Source organism: Lepisma saccharinum, chromosome 15 (genome assembly GCF_977018435.1).
Source record: "Lepisma saccharinum chromosome 15, izLepSacc3.1, whole genome shotgun sequence".
Classification (NCBI taxonomy): Eukaryota; Metazoa; Arthropoda; class Insecta; order Zygentoma; family Lepismatidae; genus Lepisma; species Lepisma saccharinum.
In genome coordinates, this window is record NC_139243.1 from 53,271,264 (window position 1) to 53,284,278 (window position 13,015).

At 37.8% G+C, this 13,015-nt stretch overlaps 1 protein-coding gene across 1 annotated transcript in view; it reads right to left on the reverse strand.

Annotated features, from left to right (window-relative positions):
* The window catches only part of LOC145999253 (glycine receptor subunit alphaZ1-like), a 28,701-nt gene extending 15,955 nt beyond the window's left edge, over positions 1-12,746 (reverse strand). Inside the window, exons 1-4 of the mRNA XM_083136188.1 lie at positions 12,658-12,746; positions 6,343-6,454; positions 5,312-5,541; positions 2,591-2,673 (exon numbers count right to left, since the gene is read on the reverse strand). Coding sequence (XP_082992314.1) covers positions 2,591-2,673; positions 5,312-5,541; positions 6,343-6,454; positions 12,658-12,746 — 514 coding nt within the window. The remainder of the gene's footprint in view (positions 1-2,590; positions 2,674-5,311; positions 5,542-6,342; positions 6,455-12,657) is intronic.
* Positions 12,747-13,015: the final 269 nt, after the last annotated feature.

Genomic DNA, 13,015 nt, shown 5'->3' on the forward strand with positions numbered 1-13,015 from the left:
TTCCTACCCCAGGAATTTCTTCACTCGCTCGTAAACTTGACAGACGACTCTATCAATGTAAACTACAGATAAGGGCTTTCTGAGGACAATATACAGGGTGGCTCAATAAGTCACTTAACACCCTCAGTACAAGGCCACTGCGGCATGGAATTTGAAATTGGCGATGACCAATCATTGCCTGGCCAAGGGGGAACCACAATGACGCCACCCACACGGTCGGCGGCCATCTTGATGTCTGCCATCTTGAATTCAACTTCAGAATTTTAAATGGGAAGGGGGTCGTGCGACATATCAAAATGGGCTAGAATTTTACGAGAAATGCAATGGTGAAGGTTTTTTCGACGTATCTTTAACCAGTAAAAAGTTATGACTGAATTCTTGTACCAATGTGCTCCTTTTGGAGGTGTTAGAAAAATGCCTTAAAATTTGTTTTGCGCATCGGTAATGCATCGAGATCAAAGTGACGTCTATGGAGAGACGTTCGCATGCCATTGCACATTATTTTAATCGGATACATCCATGAAGAGCTGTGCATTATGAATGGTTGTCGCGAACAATTTACAGTGTGACGCTTCCATTGAATTAAAAGTCCTTCACATTGACAAGGCTAATGTTTATGTTCATAAGGAAGTTTATAAACAGAATATTCGATTATTTTTATCTGATAACCCATTTTTGACAGATCAAAGCTGAATGGTTAGTGTTGGTAAGTTAATGGTGTGGCGTGCTGTGTGGAACACGATTGGTTAGTCAATTTTTCAACGGAACCTTAAATACTTAGGGCTACTTGGATTTGTTAAATAAACAGGTTTTTCATCCTTGCTTGTGGAAGAAGGTACTTTTTACAGAGTTTTTTTTCAATAGGGAGGAACACCAGAACACTATGGGAACGTTGTGAAGCAGTTTCTGTCCAAAGTTAGTTATCAGATGACAAGGGTCGCACATTCTGTTTATGAACTTCCTTATGAACATAAACATTAGCCTTGTCACTGTGAAGGACTTTTAATTCAATGGAAGCGTCACACTGTAAATTGTTCGCGACAACCATTCATAATGCACAGCTCTTCATGGATGTATCCGATTAAAATAATCTGCAATGGCATGCGAACGTCTCTCCATAGACGTCACTTTGATCTCGATGCATTACCGATGCGCTAAACAAATTTTAAGGCATTTTTCTAACACCTCCAAAAGGAGCACATTGGTACAAGAATTCAGTCATAACTTTTTACTGGTTAAAGATACGTCGAAAAAACCTTCACCATTGCATTTCTCGTGAAATTCTAGCTCATTTTGATATGTCGCACGACCCCCTTCCCATTTAAAATTCTGAAGTTGAATTCAAGATGGCGGACATCAAGATGGCCGCCGACCGTGTGGGTGGCGTCAATGTGGTTCCCCCTTGGCCAGGCAATGATTGGTCATCGCCAGTTTCAAATTCCATGCCGCAGTGGCCTTGTACTGAGGGTGTTAAGTGACTTATTGAGCCACCCTGTAGAGTCTGTGTTGTCTAGACACATTCTCGTGCACTATTGTTTCATTTCTCGTAAAACAAAAGTGTGTAAACCGTCTCAGACCATTTTTTAATCACCAACGACGTCGTTGAGTTCGTTCTGTAAAAATATCACCAAACAGCTGCGCCCACTATCACACTTTGCTAGAGTAGAGTAGGAATTGTGTAATAGCTACTCGCCACAGATGAGTCAAGTCGAGCAGACAGACCAGTAACTCGTCCTAGTAACTCTCCCGCTCACTCGACAAATGTAAACCAGCGACACGACTTCATATTGATTCCACCCAAAGTGCACTGTGGGATGAGGTCAAGTTGAATATAATCCATTCAAATTAGAATAACAGCTCTGCTATCTCAGTTCCTCACACTTGTTTGATTACGCAGTCAAACAAAATTGCATTTTAGGTAAGTCTGTGATCAAGGAGGAGGCAAATCTGAAATTTGTTCCTGTGAAACCATTACTTGAATCGAAAGCAAATCAACAATGATATATATTGCTTGATTGGTCGAGTTCGTTTTATAGGGGCAGGGCATAGAGTTAAAAGTGGGATCCAATCCAGTATGCCACTATGTGCCTCTGCCGGATATCCAACCCGGGACCCCTTGATTGCAAGACCACGACGATACCACTATGCAATTATATATATATATATATTTACATATATTCATACATACATACATACTATATGTGTGTGTGTTTCAATATATTATATATACAGGTGTATATAATCTTGCTATCTTAAGGGACAAAAACTCGGGCGTTAGTATGACACATATTTTGGCCAGATCCAAGTTAATCGATTCTCATGTAAAAAATTATCACAAACTCTCCCCACATACGAACAAATGCGTATTGAGCGCATCCACAGCAACTCGAGACAAGATACTTGCAAAAACTTGCTCTGTAGTTGAAGCAGGGAGAAATTTTTAATCTCAGAACATTATCAGTTATATATATATACTCGTATATATAGCTATATATAGGTTAACTGTTGACATATACCAAGTCGGCAGAGACTGTCAAGCTACTTTTGCAACAGCGTGTATAGTGTAATACTACTTATTCTTGTACTGTACCTGTGCTGAACCTTATCTGGCATCTCTGTACGTCGAAGGGATACATTGAGAAATCGAAGTCACAGTCCGAGTACAGGAGAATTCTGAAAGAAGGGAAGAGAACATAAAAATCTCCAATTATAACACCATTAAGCCTTGTTTCCATGATATGAAAAACTCAATATGCTGACCAAGGCAGAAATTTATTTTATTATAAAAACATAAACTAAGCGTAACGTTTCAACCTTCTAGCAAGGTCTTCTTCAGACTCTGCACCAAGTACAAATGTCAAGGTACAAAACAGGACGATATATATACACAAAAATACTCCCCTCCAGATTATTAGAAAATAGTTCTGGAACATTCTAGCAGGTGACTTTCCCTTTTCAACTGTACATTTACCTGAAACTGAAAGTGGTTCGACTCTTTATCTCACGCTCTTTTTCCGTTAATTCTTCTTCCTTCTTCTCTCATCTTTCTCTCTTGTCATTTCCACTCTTTCTAACACCATATTCCATTCTTTGTTTATCTTCAGTCCCACATTCCAGTTCATTGTGTCTTCTTCCCCTTTCTTCTCTATTTCCTTGGCCTCCTTCCATTTTCTCACAGGTATTCTCTTCTCCCTTCCTATCTGCTTAGCCTCATCCCACTCTATGTCATGTCCTGTTTCTCTCATGTGTTTAAATATCGCATTTCTCTCTCTCTGTCTCTCTCTCTCTCTCTCTTAAGTCGTATATCATCCCTATGTTGTTTCAACCTGTCTTTCAGCCTCTTTTTCGTTTCTCCTATGTACACACTCTGACATTCTTTACATTTCACTTCGTAGATAATTCCTTCCTCTTCGCCTTCTTTGCTTTTTATTATTTTTTGTTTGCATTCTTCGTTATTCTTAAGATGCTTCTCCCTCCCTTCCTGTAAGTTTTAATGCCGGCTTTCCTAAGCACTTTGCATATCTTTTCTGTGGTCATCCCCATACTCCTTATTCCAAACCTCCTCTTTTTCTTTCTCTTCCTCTTTTTGTTTCTCTTCCATTTCTCCCCTGCCACTTTTCATCCTTCTTCTGTTTATGTCCAGTCTATCCTCCTTCTCGTAGCCATTCTTTTCCAGCTGTTTCCATAGACTATTTATTTTGCCTTATTTTTCACATTCTTTTGTGCATATTTTCTTGATTCTGTTCTCCATATTCTTTATAAAATTTATTTTTGTCACCTCACTTACATCACTTCTTCAGTGGTAGCATACCCCTGCCGCACACTTCTTCTGATGCCAAGCGGTTTCAATTTCTTGTCCTCTCTTCCTTTTCATCATTATATCTAAGTAGCTTATCTTGTCTTCTTCTTCTTCTATTTCGAGTTCCAATAATATCCCTCTTTCTTAATCTTCTATTTCTTTGGCAAAAATGTCGAGCTGCCTCTTAGTTCCCTTCCATATGCCAAAATAATCGTCCACATATCTGCAAAACAGAATTATTTTGTCACCTCCTTTTTCTAGCACTTTCTTTTCCCATTCATTCATAACCAATTCAGCCAATGCTGGGCTTAGGCTAGAACCTATATCGTAACGCAACTCCAATGCTGCGTTTGGGATCGAACCAAGAACCTCTAGATTGTATTGGGTGATGTAGCTATTCCTCGTTCATCTTTCAGATGGTTATCACTCGCTTGGACTAAATGTGATAAATGTTATGCTAGAATGTTCCAGAACAACTTTCTAATAATCTGGAGGGGAGTAATTTTTGTGTATATATATCGTCCTGTTTTGTACCTTGTTACATTTGTACTTGGTGCAGAGTCTGAAGAAGACCTTGCTAGAAGGTTGAAACGTTACGCTTAGTTTATGTTTTATAATAAAATAAATTTCTGGCCTGGTCAGTATATTGAGTTTTTCATAAAAATCTCATATGGATATGTTACTATTAAGTTTTTATTAATAGGTGCCTTACTCAAAATATGCGTTCAATAATTTACTGAAGTTCATTTCTTGTTATGAAAAGTGGAACAACCATAGGGGGACAGAGCCGTTGCTAAGGGGCGACGGGAGTCGGCTCTGAACGCCAGATGATCTAAATGAAAAAAGATGTAAAAAAGAATGCCATGGCGCCCCGTGAAATTATTTGTACCCTATTAAATCAATATTGTTTTCAGTTTGCAAAAAAGTCACATCTTGCAACAGCTTCGCTTGCAATGTGATTGTTTTCTGTATTGTAAATTACAAGAGACACTTTATCTTCAGTGCATGAACAATAGATTTGAGGAAAAGGAGTGGGCACATTTGAGAGAGTTGTTTGGTTTGAGTTGTTGTTTTAAGTCCACTTTGTGCACAGTAAGGCTAATCGGGACTTAACCTACAGTTTAAAGTGGGATCCGAACCACTTGTGCCTCCTCCGGGTATCGAACCCGGGACCCCTCACATTTGAGAGACAATTTATATAATTCTTGTTGCTGGTTTATTGTGAGGTGTATGAATTTATTTATTATGTAATATACGTATGTTGTTATGTGTGTGTATATATATATATATATATATATATATATATATATATATATATATATATATATATATAATTTTACTTTTCTTAGATGGCTGTTGCTGATAAGGGATGAGCGCCCCCGAAATAAAATTCTGACCACAGGTTTGCACACACATGCATGTCAATCTTTTCCTCTCCCCAAATTAATTTGAACCCCTTTCTGCTGCAATGGCAGGAAAAACATCTTGATGATTATTCAGAAATCTACTTACGATATATAATAATAAATTGAGTTGTCTTTTTTTAAAATAGTGACCGTTCTGTCAATGTTTCCCCTAGTTGTGATGAGCTTCTTCATTTCGAAGCAATAAGGGATGATTCTCCAGAGATTGGCAGCTTCCTCGGGACTCAGAGGGAACTCATGCTTCCCACAGCCATCACATGTGATGTTGATTCTCTTGTCTACCCATATATAACGCAGGACCATGTCCGTAAACAATTGCTGGAAAATCAATAAATAACAAATAAATAAATTTAGCAGACTTGTATGACCTGTTAAAATTCTTTGGTGAGTCGGCACGAATGGCTACTTTGCATCCTTGAATCTATACGAGGAAACATCTTATCTAAAACCCTTATCTGCAAGTTAAAAATATTGGGAAGTAAAGAGATTATTGAGAAAAGATATACTGTTACTGAAAGCCACTTTTTAAAAATACTTTACTGTACTTCATCTGGCCATAAAAATAAATTTTCTTCATCTAACGGATTATATATGAAACGACTAGCAAAACTAATCTGAAACCAGCTAAAATAGAAATTACTAAGGAAATACAGAAATCTGAATGCCCTGTCCCCACCCTATTGTACACATGGCAGCATGTGCCAAGGTATAAACTTTCTTACACATAGGGTAGACCGGGTTAAAAGTTCGCACCATAATGTTTTCATTTTTTCCTGATGTCAGTTTTGCCAATAAGGATTTATATTCATGACTTTATTAACTAATCATTTCTTCGTATCTTTAAAGATCTCAATACTTAATTGTTTATAATAATGTTACTGTGCTAAAAAAAGATAAAAAATGGTAAAATAGGAACTTTGCCCCATCGTCGGGACAAAGCTACACATGGCATTGTGCATATAAAATATATAGCAATTTGCTTCCTCTTAAATCCAATCCACATTTTGTTTAATTTACTAACACTGAACATTTAACAAAAGGAATAGCATTAGACGGGAAAACATTGAAAGTATATTGAGGTAAAGGTACGCAGATTGAGGCAAATATACTCAGGCGTACCTTTGCTCCAAGAGCAATCCGTACTTTTACCCCAGACGACATTTCTATCACGTCTGACTGATGCTGGCTTCTTGTAACTAAATCAGCCAACAGGAGCCCAGTGGCTTTAAATCTGAAGGAGACATTGTTTATGAGATTACAACTATAATTTATTTTTAGACAACACGGATGATATGAAAATATAATATATTGAAAAGGCAAAATAACACCAGGAAGGAGAAAAACTTATGTACATTATTCTGTAAACAAGAATTAACTAGACAAAACAAAACTTCGTCTGCAGCTTATGCACCATGACACCTCTGCAAGAAACATTTACGGAACCACACGATATGTACTGAACCAGAGAAATTGCTAACAGGAACTTTGCCCCGCGCGTACCTTTACCCCGGTCATTTTATGAATATCTTTGTGCTGGAACAGAGTTGTTGCTATTACTTGATTCCGAGATGCTGCAAACATTATTAGCCTCATACCATTGTAATTTTTTACTTTATGCATGCTTTGTTTACCAATTGTTGGTTGATACACGTCTTCAATGCCTAGCTGGGCATCGAAGTCTCCAATTACTACTTTTATGTCATTTTTTGGACAATCATCAAATGCTTCTCTAATACATCATAGAAATCTTCTTTTACATCATCTGTGGATACTTCCGTGGCATTGATTATACTGTAATTAAAGAACTCTTCTTTTAACTCTTATGTCCTATTTAGAAAAATATATACATTGTACATTTTAAATTATTTTAAGGAAAAATATAAATACATAACCTAGTTCCTCCATTATACACTAAACTATTTTCGATCCAATGTGTAACCCCGCTAAGAAAGTAAAATTAATTACCCCTATACATTATTTAAATTATTTATTTGTAGAATTTCGGGGGGTGTTGAAGCTCCCTTAGCCCTCCCCCTGGCTACGTGGCTGGGTGCTGTGCTAATTTCTTTTATATACAATGTGGAGACCTTGTGAGTATAACGTTAGATCGTACAGGGGGCTAATATTGATCAATATCAATGATATCTGTTCTATGTCTACAATCTATCAGCATGTGGTTAATTTGATTGTAAGTTTTCCCATCGGGTTGGTTATCGTTTAGGTACACAAATGATGCAGACATAGGACACGGGCCTATCTATATATCTAATCTATTGAACTTATAGCTTTAAATGGTAGAATATAAAATTCCCCACGTGGTCAGCCCTGTACGAGGTCGACAATGTGTCACATTAGCATGTTCACAAAGGTTGGATGATATTTCCAAAACTTTGTAATTGTTTGCGTTCCAAATTGAAAAATAGAATTGTTACCCTTTCCTTTTCCAAAACCTCTGCTACGGTAATTCTTCGAAGAGTTACTTCAACTTGAAGAGGGCCTGAAATAATATGAAAATATGATCTACTAATAATTTCGGAGTAAGTAAATTAAAATTACACCTCACATTATTATTTTAAACTATATATTTTAATGGTAAACTCAATTGAGGCAAACCCTGTAATCCATCTCCTGAACTGTACGAGATATCGAAAAATTCCTAATAACTTCTTTGAGTGGTTCCCAAACTTTTTTGTTTCACGACGCCCTTAGTGTTTCAAGATTTTTCCGCGGCGCCCAAGTCAGAATGTAGGCCTATCTAACACTTTGCAACGCTCAGTTAGTGTGGTTAGGTTGTTTGACTTAGTTAAAAAATTTACACATTTTTCAAATACAGAAACATTTTATATGTAAAAAGTACTAAAGCTCTCGCCACGAAAACAGTCCAGTCAAGGTCACGCCACCTACCTACAGTGTTGCCAATGAGCAACAATTTCAACCGGCGAAACCAACCGCATACGTACAACGCGCGAGGTGTCGCCTGAGCAGCTTAGAAGAAGTGTTGTAATCCTGGAGGGCCACGGATGTGGAGGAGGTAAGGGGAAGCTCTGATCTTGACTGGACTGTTTTCGTGGACAGAGCTATAAATAAGCACTTATTTGGAATAAGTGTCACATCAGCGAAAATATTTTAACCACTGACTAATTTGATCATCTTTTCATTATGCTCACCAAACTCTCTCTGTAATCTCTGGAGCAAGCGAATCAAACAAGTGGCTCAAGAGGCCTTGACAGATAAACGCGTGAAAGGGGACGGGATTGCGTGGATGATCAAACGCGACTGCAACTACCTGCATTCTCTCCACTCGTTAACCCCGTTTAGTTAGCTGCACTCTTTGACACGGTGCTATACTCCTGCCAAAAATCTGGGCCTATCGGAGGTCCTCAATGCTCGAGGAGGAACAGGATTTCAGTACTCAAAAATGTAACAAATTAATCAAATCAGACAATGCGTACCGGCTAAGCTTTTTAATTAACTCGGGAATGCATATTCATACATGAGATTCGCAGGATTCATTCACACACAAAAAAATCAAACATTTAATTTAATACCCTTGTAATAATAAGGATTTTCATTTTCAGCTAATCATATTTGTCACGTACACATCTCATCGTATTGCAAAACTACCAGGGCTGAACCGATACCGATACCGATGTATTGGTATCGGTATCGGAAAGTATCGGTTGAAATTTTTTCACCGATACCATTGTTTTTGAGTCGCTAGAAGCGCGGCCAAAACCAACATTTGTTTCTTTTCAAAAGTTCATTCACCTTTTCCAACTTACATTTGGCTTTGAAGAAAAATGAAAATTACGTATTTGTATATGTATGGACTCAAGTTCCGTGAACAGCAATTACGTGACAAAGAACCATACGCAAATACGAGGGTCACTATTTATATTTTGAGCCTTGGCAACACTGATTGAAGCTAGGCGCGATTTGACGCTTGCACGGAATCGTCTGGCATTATTGACCATAACATACTTCAAATGTTTTGTCAATAGCTTGATTTGTGTTGTTTATGTTGCCTTGGAGATTGCGCGACAACAATAAAATGGAATTAACTCGTGAACATTTCCGTGCGATGATTTTGTACGATTTTCGACGTGGATTATCAAGACAAGAGTGCATCGATCAACTCACTTCCACATTTGGCGATGAAACCCCATCCCTTGCCACTGTGAAACGCTGGTATAACGAATTTAATCGTGGCCGCCATTCGCTCACCGACAAGATTCGCGAAGGTCGTCCAAAATCAGTTGTTGTTCAAGAAAACATTGATGCTGTGCAAAACCTAATACTGCAAGATCGTCATGTGACATACTGTGAGATTGAGGCAACCATAGGCATTAGTTCCACCAGCATATATAAAATATTACATGATCATTTAGCTGTGAGAAAGGTATGTTCTCGTTGGATCCCACACAATTTGACAAAAACTCAAAAAGACGCTCGCGTCAATTGGTGCACACAAATGCTCAATAAATACAATCGTGGTGCTTCAAAAGACGTATATAAGATTGTAACAGGTGACGAATTATGGATATATGCATATGAGCCGGAACGTAAACGACTGTATGGGTGTTTCAAGATAAACCCAATCTAACAAAAGTTCTTCGCGCTCGAAGCACATCGAAACAAATGGTCGCCTGTGTTTTTGGGAAAACTGGTCATGTGGCAACTGTGTCTTTAGAGGAACGTAGAACGGTCAACTCTGAATGGTACACAACAATTTGTTTGCCAGAGGTCTTCGGTCAAATACGGAAAACAAACAAACGCCGTTGAATCATTCTTCATCAAGACAATGCCAGCTGTCACACATCTCGTCTAACAACCGACTTTATGAACAGTCAAAAAATCGAATTGATGGGTCATCCGCCGTACAGTCCTGATTTGACACCCAATGACTTCTTCTTGTTCCCGAATGTCAAGAATAATTTGCGTGGACAACGATTTTCGTCGGCGGAAGACGCCGTTGAGGCGTTCAAAAACCATATTATGGAGGTGTCTCAAGAAGATTGGAAAAACTGCTTTGACAAATGGTTCGAACGAATGCAAAAGTGTATTGACCATAAAGGAGAATACTTCGAAAAACAATAAAGCAGTTTTCAATGCCAAATTCCTGTTTTTTCATTGTTAGGCTCAAAATATAAATAGTGACCCTCGTAAGACTGTCAAGTATCTTGCAAGTCGAGGGTAACGAGAAATTATCCCCATTGAAGTTCCTTCGAAGTCCACCAGGCTTTAGTCCTAAAGATGCGGTCTCGTGTCACAATAATTCTAATTAGGCACCTGGTGTATTGCGGACATTTCTCTGTTTAGAGACCTCCCGCAGTCAAAACAGTCATCGCTCATGTGAGTGGTGCACGTGTCTCAGACATAGTACAAAGCATATTCCTGGAAATTCAAATACCTGGGCTAATCCCCCTTTTCCTTTCCAACTTTAGACTTTTGTTGTCCCGACCTGCATAACTGGGTTTCAAAAGGCGTGTTTCGGCACATGGAACGCGGCAAGGGAATCATTTTATTTGAACGACAGTTGATGGCACTTACTTTCTGGAAAGTGTAGGTTAGTTTGGACAGTACTAAGCATTTAATACATTTTCAGAAATAATTTGCCAAAAGTATATATGTCGAAAGCAAAGTCAAGTTGTAATATCACTGTACTGAAATCAATCACCTGATATATAAGCAAGAGACTTGCAAGTTATCATTCTCTCCTTACATTTCATTTATTATTTATTATTCTCTTTGTTAAAGGACAAAAAAGAGACGAGGTAGGTTTTACATTACAGTTTTACTGTTAGTTTTTTAGATGTCGTGTCCGGGGCTGATAAATCTCCAATTATTCTTGCGTGATTCCTTAGTTTAAGGGAGGTTGAAGAGGCATGATCTCATTTTTCAACATTGCGGGGAGGAGGTGGGTAAGAGGCACGATCGCCTCGTTCTTAGCTTCTCATAATATTTTCCCCATATTTCAAACATCTGATCGATTGTCACTGCTCTATAAAAAAATCTGTAAAGTTGTGATGCATTGTTGCAAGAGAACATCGTTTGGATTCATCGCCCCTGATCAAAAATACATATCTACAAAATGTAACAATACTAAACACACACACACATATAAGTAATATAACTAGCCTTTGTTATTTTACATTGGAAATATACAAGTATCGGTATCGGTGGGTATCAGTGAGAGTATCGGCATCGTATCGGTTCAAAGTGGTATCGGCTCAACCCTAATAAATACCTACATATTAATTAACTGAGCACGAATGCACTGCACGTCATCTCTTTACTTCTTTCTTTTTTTTTTTTAGAAACGAACAAATACAGCCAATATTGTATTGCAAGATCAACACTTCCTTTTCACGGCGACAGATCATGTCACACAACATTAATTAAATATTCGTTTTGAGTCTGCAAATACGAAAAGATATAAATCTAAGGTCTTGAAGCAGAAAGGACTTGGAATGTCAGTTAACCTAACCTCTTGAGTTACCTCGAAAACCCATTACAGAAAACACTTGGAATGTCAGATAACGTAACCTGCTAGCTTGAGTTACCTCGCGGACCCGAAAGGAAGAATTGTGCGTGCACTTATATTACATGCCAACATTTGCTTCAAGCGACATAGGAAAATATCAATGTGGTCGACCGCGGACATTGAAACCAATAAAAAAAGATATACAGTAGTGGCATTAATTCTGGACACTTTTAGTAAAATATTAATTTTTAAAAAATCTCGAATATCTCGAATGTAAAAACTATATTCTGTATAGAAATATTAAACAAGTTTAAATGACATCGTTTAGTAACTTCAATAATTGCATCTGAGTGCAGCATTGTAGTCTATTATTGTTATTGTTATTTTTAACCAACAGAACGCTTGTGTGCGATTGATGTATAGTAGGTCAACTGGGAACATCATTGTTGTACATTGTTCAGTAGCTTCAAGAATTTCATCTTACTGCAGCATTGTTCTCTGATTATTCGTATTTTCTGTATTTTACTGTGGCTTAAGTGTGAGCTTCATTGTTTGTAGCAGTTGGAAGTTGACCTACTATACAACAATCGCACACAAGCGTTCTGTTGGTTCAAAATAACAATAACAATTATAACTTCAGATGCAATTATTGAAGTTACTGAACGATGTCATTTAAACTTGTTTAATATTTCTATACAGAATATAGTTTCTACATTCGAGATTTTTAAAAAAATAACATTTTTCTAAAAGTGTCCAGAATTAATGCCACTACTGTACGTGCTAGCATTTTTTTCATTGCCAGCTACTAAAGAATGGACTCTATTCGAAAGCTTTAATATCAAATACACATTCTGAATTATAAACATGTAAGAAAAGTGGAAGAACAAATTCACTGCAAACAAACTGGGGCAAGTTCGTCAGTGGTGCTCAAGCATAACAACAGTGGATACTGAGTAAAATGGGAGAGGATTCTAGAGCTGATGGAACTCGTGGTGGAACTTCGATCCAAGCTGGAAGGGTTGAGTGCTTGAGCCCCCATCTCGCCTGAATGATAGTTTAGTTCTTCGTCTTAGGAAGACCCTGATAGAGGGTAGAAATAGGGTGACCATCCGTACTGATTTTCGCAGTACAGTCCTTTTTTTTGATGGGCTGTCCTGCAGAATGCGAAGCCATGTATAAAATTAAGATATGTCCTTTTTTTCACATATGTCCTGCGAAATGTCCTGATTTCTACTCCGGTCTCCGAAGTCCAAATATTTATTTTCTATTTATATTTTCTTTTGTTTTTTTCATGTCAACAGTTTATGC